At 36.0% G+C, this 17,357-nt stretch overlaps 2 protein-coding genes and 1 long non-coding RNA gene across 5 annotated transcripts in view; 2 read left to right on the top strand and 1 right to left on the bottom strand.

The window, feature by feature from the left end:
- The window catches only part of LOC137490042 (uncharacterized), an 846,477-nt gene that overhangs the window by 225,674 nt on the left and 603,446 nt on the right, over positions 1–17,357 (top strand). The gene's annotated exons all lie outside the window — the stretch shown is intronic.
- phb (prohibitin) overlaps positions 2,228–17,357 on the bottom strand; it is a 17,409-nt gene continuing 2,279 nt past the window's right edge. Inside the window, 7 exon segments of one of the 2 annotated variants that reach the window (NM_201297.1) lie at positions 2,228–3,267; positions 3,977–4,072; positions 4,150–4,266; positions 6,769–6,911; positions 7,573–7,734; positions 11,287–11,389; positions 11,862–11,887. In NM_201297.1, the coding sequence (NP_958454.1) occupies positions 3,055–3,267; positions 3,977–4,072; positions 4,150–4,266; positions 6,769–6,911; positions 7,573–7,734; positions 11,287–11,371 (816 nt within the window). In that variant the 5' untranslated portion in view covers positions 11,372–11,389; positions 11,862–11,887 and the 3' untranslated portion in view covers positions 2,228–3,054. 2 annotated transcript variants of the gene reach the window in all.
- mvp (major vault protein) overlaps positions 13,933–17,357 on the top strand; it is a 26,273-nt gene continuing 22,848 nt past the window's right edge. For both annotated transcript variants that reach the window (NM_201325.2, XM_005163803.6), the window contains 2 exon segments: positions 13,933–13,997; positions 16,927–17,093. In NM_201325.2, coding sequence (NP_958482.1) covers positions 16,957–17,093 — 137 coding nt within the window. In that variant the 5' untranslated portion in view covers positions 13,933–13,997; positions 16,927–16,956.

Below are 17,357 nucleotides of genomic sequence, written 5' to 3'. Positions count from 1 at the left end.
AAGCTCCGTCTATTACAAAATCATATCGGAATTGAAACCAGCTCATAGATTTGTCCTTAAAAATGCATTTAAAATGAGGAAGGAAAAAAAAGAGTTATATTTGTTATGAGAAAATCTGCAAGTCAAAGAACCATTTCATTTTTTTCAGTTCAATAACTAATTTAAACTTAGCCTAGACATTTGATAATTGTCTTTATATACACTATCTTAGTCGACATGGGTTCTGAGAAGGGATGATTTTTGATTTGAAAGCACTGGCGCCCTCTGGTGGAAGCTAAATGTATTCACATTCTAAAAGACATCAGATCTTATATAGCAGTAAAACACTACGTTCACATATCTGAATAATATCAGGGCATCTCTCTCTCTCTCTCTCTCTCTCTCTCTCTCTCTCTCTCTCTATCTATCTATCTATCTATCTATCTATCTATCTATCTATCTATATATATATATATATATATATATATATATATATATATATATATATATATATATATATATATATATATCAAGTTCTGTAAATTGATGATGTGGTCACTGTTGCTTGCTTGCTTAGGCTAAGTTTAAATGAAGCTGCTTTATCTGCTCGTCTGCACTGTCTGTTTTAACATTCTCTGTTGAGAAAAGGAGAAGAGCATCTTGATATTGATCACTTGTTTATTTGGCGGACATTAGTTATGCTCATCTTTTTGGAGTGCATAATTCAGTAAAACAGCTCTATACACACACTACCTGACAAAGGTCTTGTTGCCTGTCTAAGTTTCAGAAACAAGAAATAATAACTTGACTTCTAGTTGATCATTTGGCATCAGAAGTGGCTAATATGAAAGGCAAAGGCCTCTAGGTTACACTTATTTTTCCAAAATAAAATACGATCATGCCTTGATTTTTAATTATTTCATTAAGACAATAAGGTCTGACTTTGCTTAGACAAAAGTCTTGTCACATAACAGAAATAATGTACAGTATATAATATAAAGTCATGCTGCAGTGGAAGAAGAATTAATATTGTGTATGACTCCCATGAGCTTGGAGGACTGAATCCATACATCACTGCAATGACTCAAATCACTTCTTAATAAAGTCATCTGGAATGACATAGCAAGCATTCTTGCAGGACTCCCAGAGTTCATCAAGATTCTTTGGATTCATCTTCAATGCCTCCTCCTTCATAATGTTCATTTCTGGTGATTGGGCTGGCCAATCTTAAAGCACCTTGACCTTCTTTGCTTTAAGGATCTTTGATGTGGAGGCTGAAGTTTGAGAAGGAGCGCTATCCTGCTGAAGAATTTGCCCTCTGCTGTGGTTTGTAATGTAATAGGCAGCACAAATGTCTTGATACCTCAGGCTGTTGATGTTGCCATACACTCTGCAGATCACTTGCACGACCCCATACCGACAGGTAACCCCAAACCATGATTTTTCCTTCACCAAACTTGACTTATTTCTATGAGAATCTTGGGTCCATGATTGAGATGCAGTTCAACAGGAAAAAAAATCTATCTGCTGCCACTTTTTCAAATGATCAACTAGAAGTCAAGTTATTATTTGTTGCTCTTACATCTGGGATCAACGACAAGACTTTTATCAGGTAGTGTATTTAGATATACTTCGATATTTACATTTAGTAAACATATTTACATATATATGGCCTTATATTACCCTATGAAATATACTGTGTGTTTGCTTTTGAAGTGAAACAATTTTATGAATTGTGATTACAAAACACAGAATTAATCATTTTTACCATTAAAGGCTGGACATGTTCACACAGTGCTGCCACCCAACTGTTTAAACCCTCTATAAAAGTGTTTTTTTTTCCCCAAAACAGGTCCACTTTGAAGGTCATTTTTAAACAGTTATAATTTATCATTGAAACAATAATATTTTACTTTTAATAAAACCAGAAATATACCATCTCTCCATTGAAAGTGTGTTGATCAGTGTGTTAAATCCAAGTCTTTTTAGAACAGTTGATTTGCTTTGTAAAAAAAAAATTAAAAAAAGTGTACGCTACACAAACTTATATCTTGCTTGATTCATTTGTTTCTTGATTATTACTGTGCAGCAGCTTTGAAACATTCAGTTTTGTATAATTAGCTGGCTATATAAAAGACGACTTGTTCATGTTAATTCTCGCAAAAAAGAAACTAACCAACAACAAATGAACAAGACTATGCGACAAAGAAACTACTACTCAACTTCAAAAGAGAGTCTTAAATCTGCGTTTTGGTTTAATATAAATGAATAATTGTTTATTGATTATTTTCTCACTTCGCCGTTTGTGAATCACAAAGGCTTTCCTTCTGCCACGAACAAGAACAAAACACATTCAAACCAAAAACAACAGCAACAGCACAGTCAGTCCTGCAGCAGCAGAGGGAGATATTAATGTTGATCATCCTTATAATAACACACACTGACAGCACGGTCTGTGTGTTTCACTACTCGAAGCACAATTTAACTTTACAAGCTATTCAGATCAATTTCTGCATGTGGAGAACTCAACTGAACCTGCTTACGTGTGTTTTGAATGAGATCATCTCAAAATTACCAGAGAAAAACATTTGAAATGCAAATTTTTGTGCATTTTATTTGCATCCTGGTTTCACTTTACTCTTTCCAAAAGCTGAAACCAGCATGCGGCACTTCATACTTTCAGGAAGTAAAAGAGTGTTGTTGTCTCTTTAAAGTTGGAAAAGCTACTTAAAGGGATAGTTCACATAAATATGAACATTCACTCCTACCAACTCATCCTCAAGAGGCTCCAAACCATGATGAATTGATTTATTCCGCTAAGCAAATAAAAATATGACACTTTGGAAAATGCTGGAAACCCACAACCATCGACCTCCATAGTCAGAAAAACAAATACTTCCAACATTCTCCAAAATATCTTCTGTTAGGGTTTGAAACAAGTAAAGGATGACAACATTTTCAGTTTTGAGTGAACTATCCCTTTAAATGAGCCTCACACGCATGATGTTTTCTGAAAGTAATCAAACGTAGAACAGAAAGAGTGAAGCTAGTGTGTGTGTGTGTCTAGGTTTGGGGTCACTGTGGGAGCTGCAGGAGTGTCCCCTGTCCGGACGGGAGGTAGGTGACGTTACGAGCGCGGCTGAGCTGGAAAGCGATGTCCTCTGCGGCCTCCAGCTTCCTGAGCTCCACCAAACCGTCGCCAGCTTCAGCCAGAGAGTTGGCGATCAGCAGCGCAGCCTGAGAGTCTCCTTCGGCTGAGATGATGGCCGCCTGCTTCTGCTGCTCCGCCTGGCACACAAACACATTAAACAACATTAAAGTAAACATCAAATCAAAACCACCCATACTGATTTTGTTAGCTCACATTTTGTGGTGAACAGTTCATCTGTGCATGTCATTTTCATGTCATGTTAATCTTTAAGTGAAATCTGAAAGTGCACTTCCTGTTTGTTTTTAGTTACATTTTCAGATCATGTCTGTCTGAAGTATTGGGCGTGGCTAACACACTTGACCACGCCTCTCCAACAATCAGTTGACAACAAACAGAAATGGTGAGCAGGGATCTGTTCTTCGTACCTCGCTTAAATGATCTAAGATGATTTGGCAGATCCTGGATCTTTTAATCTTGATAACTGATCTCTGGCTATTTTAATTTCCTTAAACAAGTTGGCGTATCAGATTAAAATGTCTGGATGAACTGATCTGAGATCGCTGTGTGTGTTGTGAAGGACAGATCTATCGATCCTCGAAATCATGATCAGCAATGCAACGATTGGCTGACGGCACAGTTGCGTAATGACATCATCTGATTAATATTAAATTATTCATGAATTACATAAAGTTAATAGGAAACAGAAGGCTGTTTCTTTAAGGGGGCGGAGCTGCTACATGCCCCACCCTCTTTTCATATTTATGTCAAACATCGCAAACATTTAAAGCACTTCATGGAACTTTTAATCAAAGTCATATTTGGCTCATGTTTATTTGTGGCTCCCACCTTCTCCACAACAAATCTGGCTCTCTCGGCCTCCTGCTGTGCGACCTGCTTCATCTCCACAGCCTCAGTGAACTCCTTGCCAAACGTCAGATGTGTCTGAGGAGAGAAAACATGAGGGTGAGACAAACCAGAAAGAATAAACCCATCAGCTGACGAGAAGAGAGGTGTTTTACCAGCGAGACGTCATCTAGAATGAGGCCGAAGGTGGAAGCTCTTTCTGTCAGATCCTCACTGACCTGTCTGGACACCAGCTCTCTCTGAGTGATCAGCTCACCCGCATCAAAACGGGCCTGCGCAAATACACACACACACACACATATCACTAATCTAACTTCAGTTTCATGTTCTGTAGATCAACACTCTATTATTCACATTTTTATTCACAAGTCTGGAGTCTGGCTTTTTATGAGCATTTGGAAGAAGTCTGTTGGGGATGTTTTAATCAACACTGGGTTGATTTTGATTATTAATTTGGCCACAACCTTCTCTGTGTTTCAGCAAACAGAATAATTTTTGGGGACAACTCTTATTTTGACACATATTTTGAGAAAATGCTTTGAAAGTTTTCAAAAATACGCTCTGGGCAAATTGACTACCCTCTCATTATGTTTGTGGCTGTTTTTGCCCCATTGACTTTCATTATAATGACATTATTTGATTGCAAAGCCATGATGACAGCATATAATCAGGCATCTTTGCTTGTTGCTGGTTTTCCCTATTGGGAAAAGGTACAATTTTAAACTTTTGACTGTTGATCATCAGTTGTAGTTAAAGAATTTAACTTAGGATCTAAGAATCCTTGTAGCAAACTTATGCGAGTCGTTTCAAGAAAACAACCATTCATTTGTGTTGTGTTTTATTTTAATTTGCTTTTATGCATTCATTTATTCTTCATTTAATTATTTTATTTAAAGCATATGATCATTAGTCATTCATAATTATGATTATATAATTTTATTGATCATTAGTTAATGATTTGATTATTATTATTGATTATTATTTGTCATTTTATTATGTTTTAATATTTTATTATTGCCATTTTCCTATAACTATTGCATCATTATAATTTCCATTTTTTCATATTGTTATAATCTTATGACTGTATGGATTTAAGCGACACTTGTTTTCATGAGTAAGTGAAGTTTTCTATTTCAAGGTCTGTATTGTCTCTGGACAATGTTGTAAAGCAGTAACTTTTCATTGCTGTTGCTTGTGGTATAATAACACTTGTTGGATTTATCCTGGTCAGAGTCTGAGCATTGAATCATACACAACTAAGATTATTCAATAAACTCTGCTCTTTCTTTATCATCATTACTTCGTCTCCTGCTTCTGCTCCTCTCTGGTTTTATCAGTCAACTCCTATATGGATAGGAGACTGTTAATTCAGTTAAATACTGGTTAACAGGTTTGGGTAATGGAATTTCTGTTGACTTGTTGTCCATATACATGGAGAAACTAACATTAGTTGACAAGATCTGGTGTCTGGGGCTGGATCGTATTTATCTGGTGTGGAGATGGTGGTCTAACATAGTCAATCAAAAATCAAAACTTCATTATAAGGGAAGTCAATGGGGCAAAAACAGCCACCAACATAACGGAAGGGTAGTCAATTTAAACAGACAGTACACAAGGGTTAAGTCAAACAATGCAAGATTTGTTTGTTTATTGGCACATCAGCAACTTATGGCTATTTCATGGCAAAATCAAGAGATAAAATACATACTACATAACAATAACTTCAATAACAACTTCATTCTTCAAAAAGTGTTGATATTAAATAAATGTTAAAAATAATTAAAAATCACAATTTATATAAAAAATAATTAGATATGATTTTCAGCTCAATTTTTGAAAACTAAAATAAAACAAAAAAAATCTTTTTTTTTTTGTTTTTAAAGCAGAAAGCGGAAACCACTTTATTTTATACAACAGTGATAACTTCATATAGTCAATTAAAACCATACAAAATCAGGTTAGAAATGTCTTATTTCATAGTGGATATTAAAAATTTTTTAATTTTGAACGCTACTGCTGAACGACATTTTTACAATTTGTATTACTGCAGTTAAACATTTTTATTACAACAAAAAAAAAAAGTAAAAAAAAAATCATGCTGTAATGCAACAGTTTGTCTACAAAGTGACATAACTTATTTGATAATTATAAAAGACTTTGACAGCTAAAGTCCCTGGGTTAAAAATGACAAACACACACAAATGAAAAGCGTAAACATTTAAACAAAACATGTTAAACAACATGTCTTAAATAAAAATTAATAATAATAAAAATAATAATAATAATTAAAAAAAAATAATAATCGCATTATGCCAGATCTAAATGGAAAAATGTATGAAAAAAACTGCATCTATTTGATCAAGAATAAAGAAAAAATAATAATATTGTAAAATATGTGATGTTTTCCTATGTATTACATTAAACTTTAAATCATATTAGTTAATATATTAATTTATATATTTTATGGATGAAGTTGAATTTATAAAAAATAACTCCACACTTCTGTCTCATGCAATCCTGCAGGGATCATTTAAATATGCTGATTGTCAACACACATCAACAGTTACGCTCCTTAATATTTTGTGGAAGCTGTGATATGATATTAAAGTCTTCTTTGATGAACAGAAAATCTATTTATATGGTTTTATAAGATGATTTTATTTTTATTCATTTTATTCTTTAAAATTATTAATCTTTTGACTCTCGATTAATTTCTATACATCTTTAATGAATAAAATCCCCCCTTTCTTTTAAAATCTGTTGCCGGTACCCACCACTACAGACTTCAGCACTTCAGTGGTGATGGAGGGCAGAACTCTCTCATCATAGTCCTCTCCGATACTGGTGAAAATGCGCGGCAGCTGTCCTGCAACCGGTCTGAACAGGATCCTCAGTGTGATGTTCACATTCTGCAAATCTGTCAAAGACAACGACAAACCATAAGCCAGTTTCCAATGTTTGATTAGTAAAGGTTAATGAAAACAGACTAAACATTTGAAAAATAACAATCATCATACTGACAAACAGATATTGGCTGTATCTGAAATATACCCTTATAGTGCGCTGTTTAAGGGAGCAGCCATTTCTAGTGGTGCCCAAAACCATAGAAAAATGTTCTGAAGTGCACCATATCAATCCCACAATGCACCACAATAACAAGTCTACAACCCATGTACACTCAACAGCTAGAAAATACCCAAAATGCACCATGAGAGCCAAATGAATTTCCATGTCTGACCACAACATGGCCTCCACAGTGGAATGGATGTAGGTTTCAAATTCTAATATTACTTAATTAAAATAACGATTATATACTTGACAGAAATTAAAATACTCTGTCTCATTACTAATAGGCTAAGTGTTAAAGAACTAAGTGTTATCACAGGGCCAGAACAAGAAGTTTAAAGACTAATCCATCTGAGGGATTTACCAACCAGCAAAGCACAAACAAGTGGACTATATTAGTGGACAGATGTAGGGAATAGTGCTTAAGGGGTGATTTAGGATAAAGCAATAGACAAACATAAGAGCAATCAGAAAAAGAGGATTGAAGTGAAGAGCTGAGCAGTTTGACGCACCTTTGCTACCGGTAATGACGGGTACGTTGCGTGGTCGAGACCTGCAGTCGAAGATGATTGGCTTCTGCACCCAGGGTATAAGGAAGTGTGTGCCTTCCCCAACAACAACATCCTGAACACCTCGAAACCTGTCAAAGATGACGGCCCTGTGTCCCGCATCCACTGCAATGTGAAACACAGGTCTGAACAACTGATACTACACACATTTGCAGTTCGGCCATAAATAACACATTTCAGTTACATAAAAGGTAAGTTACCCGTAATAAAAAAATTCAACCATCATTTATTTATCTACAATACAGCTGTTGCAAGACCGTTTGAGGAGGATATACTGAAGAAAGCAGCAGGAACTCGCAACAATAGCGGGACAATAAGTCAATTTTATCTGTTAACTCAAATGTGTTGTTAACAACCATTTAGTTCAGGGGTCGGCAACCCAAAATGTTGAAAGAGCCATATTGGACCAAAAAAAACAAAAAACAAATATGTTTGGAGCCGCAAAAAATGTAAAGCCTTATATAAGCCTTATAATGAAGGAAACACATGCTGTATCTATAGTAGCTATATTAGCTTACTATAAAAATGAGTAAGTTGGTTACAAATACATAATGAGCCTTCATGATTAAATAGCCACTGAAATCAGGTGGTTGGTGTTTATTTCGTTGTCATTTAAACACTTCAGCACAGCCTCTGGTCTTTCAGTGATATTAATTTGATCATTTCTTCTTGCGGCCCATCAGAGTTCATGCATAAAAGCGCATTGAATATCGGTCACATCACAGGCAATTGAGTATGCGGGCACTGAATTAATGTCCTTGGTTTGCTGATCGGTGATGTTACCTGCCATTTTAATAGCCCTTTCCTTCACTGTCTTAGCGGAGAGAGCGGTATATCTTTAATTTTTTTGTATTATCTGGGTTTTGTTTTTGAAATCTGCAAATAGGTGTTCTAATATGTTGATGAATGACTCCTTTATGTAGTCACCATCTGTGAACGGTTTTCCATGCTTTATTATCTCCCGGTTTGTTTACAACAGCCACCTGCCCGGCATCTTGCCCTGCTGATAGAAACCTGTGTCGCAGGCTATGACGCAAATCTTCGTTGACAGAAATGTTGAAATTAAATATTAATTCTACACACTTTTACAGCATTTGAAAACGTTAAAAATGTTTGTCCTCCAATAGAAATCATATTAAAACAAAAATATATACTAACCTTCCCCATCTTTTTGAACACTTTTGAAAAAACTTAAGGGAGCCACAAGGGCATCGCTAAAGAGCCGCATGTGGCTCTAGAGCCGCGGGTTGCTGACCCCTGATTTAGTTGAATGAAAGTCAGGTTTCAAACATGCAACGCTCCTCTATGACTCACCCCACTGACAAAGCTCCAGAATTTCTTTCCCCATACATGAGCTCATTTGTCCTATTTTGTCTGCTATGCCATTATAAATTGTGAAATAACCCATCTAAGAAAGCTTTAAGACCAAGCAAAATCTGACGCAAGTGAAGCCATCTTTCACTACTGACCTACTGTACTGTTGTTAAATAGAGAAAATATTTACAAGTAACTTTTAATCTAAATCCTGGACCTTATTTTTGAAAGAGCAGAAAAATAAAAAGACCAATAAAAAGGTGTTAAGCACCAAAAGTTCATTTTGAAGTCCCTGTGCATTTACTGTAGAAACACACAAACAACATAGCAGCGGGCAGAGAACTCATAGAGAAATGTTGTGCTTTATGAAATGAACAATAAAATAAAAATAAAAATAAAACGGCCACACAAGCACACCTGCTAAAAAAAAACAAAAAACAGCATGATTTAGAGTTCTCAGTCACACACACAGACACACAGACACACACAGACACACACACACACAGACACACACACAGACAGACACACAGACAGACAGACACACAGACAGACAGACACACACACACACACACACACAGACACACAGACACACAGACACACAGACACACAGACACACAGACACACAGACACACACACAGACACACACACAGACACACACAGACACACACACAGACACACACAGACACACACACACACACACACACACACACACACACACACACACGGGCTACATAAAGTGCAATTCGATAAATGTAATTTGATGAATGAAAAGTAAAATAAAAATTGACAAGCAAAATCTAGATGTTCCTCGACTTGGACAAAAAAATTTCCATGACTTTAAATATCTGAAATAAACATTTTAAAAATGAACTATTAAGATCCTTTTTTGCAGGATGAAAAATAAATATTGCTTTATAACCATTTTGAAACTGCCCCTTTTAGGCTTTGGTCCAAATTACGCCGCTTCTTTGTGACTGCCGCTTGAAATGTAAACTAGCTTTTGCTCTGTGCAAAGGCAGGTGGAGCTATAAATGTCAATGCGTCAGCATAGTGGCAGATTCATTAACAGTACTTAAGGAGATCTCTGTGAAAACTGAAAATGTGAAAGAAACGTCTCAAAAGAAGGCAGTCTATGGAGACTACAGTGTTCATTTGCGCATCTAAAACTTCACATTAATAGTGCCTTATAGTCAGTGTCATTATCTTCAGCAGGTGAACACTCTAAAGCCGCCTTTCCACTGCACATCACATTTGAACACGACTGTCGGAATACTCCCCCTTGTGGCAGTCGCACAGAACTTTCAGTTTTGTCGTGCACCATGGGAGAGAAGATGTTCTCACAGCGTCAGTAATAAAAGAGTGCAAAAGCAAGAGCCTTTACTCTCTGGGTGTCCACCATGGTTGAATGAATGAATCAACACTAGAAACTCAGACCGCTAAAAATGTTGGCGGGAATGTGGAAACAAACAAAAAAAAGTATTTTTATGACTCATTTATGAACAAAACATTTTTTAATATAGACTTTTTTCTGATTTAAGAAAAAAAAAAATCCTATTTCTCATCTCGCACGCACAGACCTGCCTGGACAACACTGAACTACATCACATGCGGTCGGTCGTATACGGTGTAGTCGCAGGAGTTCAAATATTTCCAACAGCAGCTCTGCAGCTCATATCGGATCCAAATTTTCCACATACGGAGAGAATCTGAACTCTACGCAGCTCCCGGACTACTCTCCATTGGAAATTCAACGTCTTCCAGTCTTTCGCTTGTCGTGTGCAGTGGAAGGGCGACTTAATGGCGAATGGCTGCTTCTCACTCAGGGCTGTTTATGCTAATGAGGCAGAGATCGTCACTAATGGACGGGCTTTCCCCCTCTGATGACAGGTACAATGTCAATCAAGGTGTTCATGCAGACTGTTTATCAAGTCTGATTATAATACTATTAATAAAACTATTGGATAATAATATAATATAATAAATAACTATAATAAAACTATTGTTTTACCATTACAAGCTGGTTATATTCACACACGGTTGCCACACAACTGCATTTAAACCACTTAGAAAACTGATATATGCACAAATGACCCCCTTTAAAACTCATGATATTCACAAAAATTCCAAGACCCATGGGAACTCTAAATATAGCAATATAAAGTTGCAATATTGTGCATTCCTATGACCTATCGACAGCCTCAATGTGGATAAAATTAACAACAAATTTAATTTGTTGCGTGTAAGCCCTTTAAATTGACCTTATTAGAATACTTATAGGAATTAAATGCTTTAACCATTGCTGCCATTGTTTTACAAAACACATCAGTAGTTATTACAACTCACCATTGTACAGAGCAGAGTTAACAACACCTCCTCCAATGGCCAAGGCCAATCCCAGCTTCCCAATGGACTCAAAGAGCTTCGCCATGACAACAAAGTGACAGTCCTGCGGGGAAAACACATTCATCTTCAGTATCTCATCATGGGTGATCTCTTGTGCATATAGAGCCCTTGGGTAATCAAACCAATGCTAGCCGGTTTAGCCTTGACTCTGACAGTGACACTGACATCAATGTAACGTGCTAATCTGATCTCACTCTAACCGGTCACTGGAAAAATCACAAGTAAAACTGCACAATATACACATATATACACCACTTAAAAACAATTGCTATTACAATAACACATGTGACACAGATTAACAGGCATTAATACAATCCGCAGTAGTGAACTTCACTCATTTATTAGCCTGCTACACGCTAATGATGCAACTGTCATGCAATAACGCCAACAAACACCCACACGTCGTGTTTATTTCACTTTCATACTGTCGCGTTATAATTACCGATGCTTTGTGAGTAAAACAAAAGCTTTAAGTTCGCATTTAAATGTAAGTCTCCTAAAACGTGAGCACTTACCCGCTGCGCTGAATGATCACAGTGACCTCCACCGGAGCCTGCGCAAGAAACACATGAGCAGGTGGAGCTTGCGCATGCGCAGAACAGTGTCAACATGAGTTTCTCCGATTGGATAGAGAGACACAAACCGAACGCCCTCTTGAGTAAGGAGGATTATTATTGGCGTACATCTCACGTTGCTTTAGAACGAGGTGGGTTCACTGCAATGCAATATGTGGGCGTTCCTTATTTCATTTTGTAATGACTTTAATTTATGTACTGTTATTGATACTTAAATGTCTTATGCTCAAGTTTATATCATGTTCTTTATTCATTTTTTCTTCTGTCTTTCTCTCTCTTATATTTTTTTATTGACAATGTAATTCATATTGCGTATTGTAAACAAATATTGCTACAAACTTGTCATGTGGGCGTTCTTTCGACTGCTTAAAGCTATAGTCCAACCACGTTCAAATACTGAAAATATGTTTTCAACATCGTTTAACACCTGTAACCATTGACTTCCATAGGAAAAACCAATAGTATGGAAGTCAATGGTTACCAGTTTCCAACATTTTTCAAAATAACTTATTTTGTGTTCAAAGAACGAAACACATTCATTTATTTTCTTTAGCTTAGTCCCTTTAAGGGTTGCCACAACAGAATGAACCGCCAACTTATCCAGCATATGTTTTACACAGTGGATGCCCTTCCAGCTGCAATCCATCACTGGGAAACACCCATACATACTCATTCACCTATACCACATGTTTTTGGGAGAAACTGGACCACCAAGGAGAAACCCACAACAACACGGGGAGAACATGCAAACTCCACACAGAAACGCCAACTGACCCAGCCAAGGCTCGAACCAGCAACCTTCTTGCTGTGAGGCAAATGTGCTACCCACTGCGCCACCGTGCAGTGAGCTTTTATTATTATTTTTATTTCATTGCTGTTGAAAGTGAGAGTGGTATAAAATTGCTACATTTTTCTACTGCAATTCCTGTACAGAGGCTTTACTACTAGTGTACCACATGCTGTATGAAAACAGAAAAGGACGTTTATTTATATAGCACTAATACCCCAAGATCATCAAGCATATCAAGACTCTTTGGATTCATCTTCAATGCCTCCTCCTCCATATTACCCCAGACATGCTCAATAATGTTCATCTCTGGTGGCTGGGCTGGCCATTCCAGGAGCACCTTGACCTTCTTTGCTTTCAGGATCTTTGATGTGGAGGCTGAAGTATGAGAAGGAGCGCTATCCTGTTGAACAATTTGCCTTCTCCTGTGGTTGGTAATGTAACGAGCAGCACAAATGTCTTGATACCTCAGGTTGTTGATGTTGCCATCCATCTCTTGCATGCCTCCACACTGAATGTAACCAAACCATGATTTTTTCTTAACCAAACTTGACTGATTTCTGTGAGAATCGTGGGTCTTTGTGGGTTCCAGTAGGTCTTCTGCAGTGTTTGTGATGATTGGGATGCAGCTCAACAGATGATTCATCTGAAAAACTACCTTCTGACACTTTTCCAAATGATCTACTAAAAGTCAACTAAATAAATTATTTGTTGCTTTTACAACTGGGATCAATGACAAGACTTTTGTGAGGTAGTGTAGGCCTGTGCTAATTAACCGCAGATTAACTATCTTTATATATAATAACTTTAATTAAGTAATATCTCTAAAAGTTAAAGTTATTAGTAACTAATAAAGTTAGCGCACTTAATAAACTTTTCTGATTTTGATTGTAATGCATCAAAGCCATCAAGTTACTTCTAATTGTGGTAAAAGCCACTGTAATACAGTGTATACAAGTTGAACATGGTATGTAGGTGAACCAAGTAGCCTATCTGAACATGGTGAACGACCCCTTTAAATTATAATGCTACTTCAAAACAAGGCAACATGTAGACATGCTATTATCCAGAATATGACTGTACACCCCCTACTACAGTAAGGCATGTGATGCAGTGATTACGGAAAGTCCTTCTTCAACCAGACATCTACACCCTCCTCCTCTTTTCCAGGACGACACACCCACCAGAAGCGAGTTATTATAACGCAGTGCGCAGGCTTTATGCAGTGCAGCTGTCTGTAAACTGACGGACACAAGCCCGCAGTTTTAAGGACGCATTCTTCTGAATCGGTAAGTCTCGATTATTTGTTTATTTGGCATTTGTCGGATCACGTTATAACTTTGAGCTATTTTAGGACAACTATAGTTAGCTAGCTGTGAATGTCTGCGAATGAGTCATGATGATGATGATGATGATGATGATGCGCGAATGAAACTTTATAGCAAAAGTAAACAAACGAATTACTAAATGACATTAGTTCAGGATTCATTCTCCGAATAAAATGTCGTACAGCATGATTGTGATCTTCATCACAATCAAATCAAATAAACAGCTCCTCAGTAATTGAAGCGCTTTACTGTTCTGCCCCGGTTACCTCAGGCTGTTATTTATTTAGGCTGTATCGTGGTGTTCCTGTATTTACAACAGATCGTGAAAAGGCAATTCTTGGATTTCCGCGTTCATCGCCGTTCACTATCGTGTTTTACGATTGGTTCACCTGGCCACTGACGTCACAGCGCACGGAAGATTTAATCAATTGATTGATGTTTGTTTTTATGGGTGTTGCTGAGAGATTGAACTTCTAACATGCAGCTTTACATACCATACACTAAATATACCAGGTCTTACAGAAATGAAGATACGTTGATGCTTTTCCCAAATGTAGCCATAGTTAATAGTTAATTAAACACATTGTTGTTATGTTTATTTGGTCATTTTTGTCAGATACTGTCTTAAGATGGTAAATGCATTTGGTAAATGCCATTAAAATGTCTCAGTGGTATACAGTAGACTTTTAAATAAATTAATTAACTAATTTATTCTGTATATATATATATATATATATATATATATATATATATATATATATATATATATATATATATATATATCAGGGTGTCCACAAGGTCTTAAAATGTCTTAACTCTCAAAAACTAACTTTAGGCCTTAAAAAGTCTTACATTGACCTTAATATTGTGTTGTAGGTCTTAAATTATGTTAATCATGTCTTAATTTTCCTACTGTATGTCCAAGTACAGCGAATCAATCACTGACAATCCATCTTAAAGCTATACTTGTTTTTATTTAAGATATACAAGTCACAACAGCTGTTAGACATGTTTACAGCAAATTCTCCTAATTGAATTCCTTAAGCAGGGAAAGAGTACTAAAGCAACATATCCCTTAACATAATCTTCCATTAATATAAAAACTATTTACTGAAGTAACTGGGCCAAATCCTTAGTGTTTAGCCCTGTATAAGTCAAAAATTACATTCATAATGGTCTAAAAGTTCCTTAAGTCTTTAATTTGACTTAAAGAAACCTGCAGAAACCCTGATATATATTCATTCATTCATTCATTCATTCATTTTCTTTTCGGCTTCGTACCTTTATTAATCAGGGGTCGCCACAGTGGAATGAACCGTCATATATATATATATATATATATATATATATATATATATATATATATATATTTCTTTCTAAATTTCAATAGAATAGATTTTCCTAAATTAGTTAAGTGGTAGATTGATCTTGTTATATCTAATGCAAAAAGATTAGGGCTCCGCCAATTGACATGAATAATAAGATACACTACGGGTCAAAAGTTTGGGGTCAGCAGGATTTTTAAATGTTTTAAAATAAGCTTATCCTGCCCACCAAGGCTGCATTTATTTAATCAAAATACAGTTCAAATTGTAAAATTGTGAATGTTATTGCACTGTAAAATTACTGTTCAAAAGTAGTTTATAATTTAGTTTAAAGTTATTTTTAAGATGAATTTTCAGCTTCATTTCTGCAGTCTTCAGAGACTGAAAGTAAAAATCACTCTAATAAAAAAAATAAAAAATAAAAATAATAATAATTATTATTATTATTATTAATGCTAATAGTAATAAAATCAATAATGACTGGAGTAATAACTATATTATTTAAAATTATATTGTTATTTAAAATTGTCATTAATTTTAAACAATTTTTTACATTTAATAAATGCCACCTTGACGAACAGAATAATTTTAATAATAAGAATTGATGAACAGAATAATAACCCCAAACTTTTGAGCGGTAGTCTATATATTTTTTTTTCATAAAAATAAAGCAGTGATGTCCATTATAATGCATAAAGAGTCTAAAATATTTATCATGAGATTACCCTTCTTTAATGAGCCATTAGATAACATTGCATCACTTTATTTGCGAACTTCATTCTTACCTGATATCTTTATTTTAGGGAGTGTTGATAGTGTTGTGCAACATTTTAAAAAAAGGGTGTAGGAATTGTGTGGGTGTTCGTAAAAAGAGCCTTGAATGACACAGACAACGTTGCAGCCTAAAACCAATCGCTTCAAATTGATCAAATCAGGAACTAATCAACATATAATCAGCTATAATCTCAGTATTGAAAGACCACAAGCTAAACTGTCATCTCGACACAGCAGCGTTATCATGAAATAGCCCTAAAGAGATAAGAAACTGAGGTGTGTTCACTCATTAAACTTGCTGATGTTAACATTATGGACTTTTTTGTGCATAATACAAACTGGCATACACTGCTAAGGCGCTGTAAGTCTGTAGAGCAAATACAAACTCTCATAAACATTTAGTGTAACACGTGATCCCCCATATAGAAATACAACACATGGAAATATATGCAAATTACATATATGACATAGAATTTTTCTATTTGTTTGCAAATGATGTTTAACAGAGGAAGGAATTTTTCACAGTATATCCTATAATATTTTTTCTTCTGAAGAAAGTCTTATTTGTTTTATTTAGGCTAGAATAAAAGCAGCGTCTAATTTAAAAAAAAACATTTTAGGGTCAAAATTATTAGCCCCCTTAAGCAATATATTTTTCAGTTGCCTACAGAACAAACTATTCTTATACAATGACTTGCCTAATTACCCTAACGTGCCTAATAACCTTGTTAAGCCTGAAAGAGTCATCATTTAATGCATTTTGCTCACTAATCTGCATGTTTCTGAATTAGGCTGTGTGACGAATGCCCGTAGGAAGAAACATGGACGCTGATCACCTGCTCGGAGCCTCAATCATCAGGATCCCACCTCACCACTACATCCATGTCCTGGATCAGAACACCAATATTGCACGGGTGGAGATCGGCCCTCTCACCTACATACGTCAGGACAATGAGAGGTAATCTGAAAGACTGCAGGTTTACTACTGCATTGTGTAATAGCCCTTGAAATACAGGTTCTTACTGGTCTTAGCATTTACGGTTGATCTGTGTAGATTTTCACTCCATTTGGATGGCACTATTATATTGTCTTTGGGCCATTTGTTCATTAGTATATCCTGTTTTCTTTGTTGCCGGGATACATTGTGTAGTCAAGAATCTAGAATCCAAGCAACAGTTGATATGAAGGATTTATGAATGGTGTTCAGGTCAATGTTGAATGT

The sequence above is a fragment of the Danio rerio genome, chromosome 3 (genome assembly GCF_049306965.1).
Source record: "Danio rerio strain Tuebingen ecotype United States chromosome 3, GRCz12tu, whole genome shotgun sequence".
Classification (NCBI taxonomy): domain Eukaryota; kingdom Metazoa; phylum Chordata; class Actinopteri; order Cypriniformes; family Danionidae; genus Danio; species Danio rerio.
Note: the sequence above shows the minus strand (reverse complement) of the source record. Positions and strands in the feature narration are given on the sequence as shown.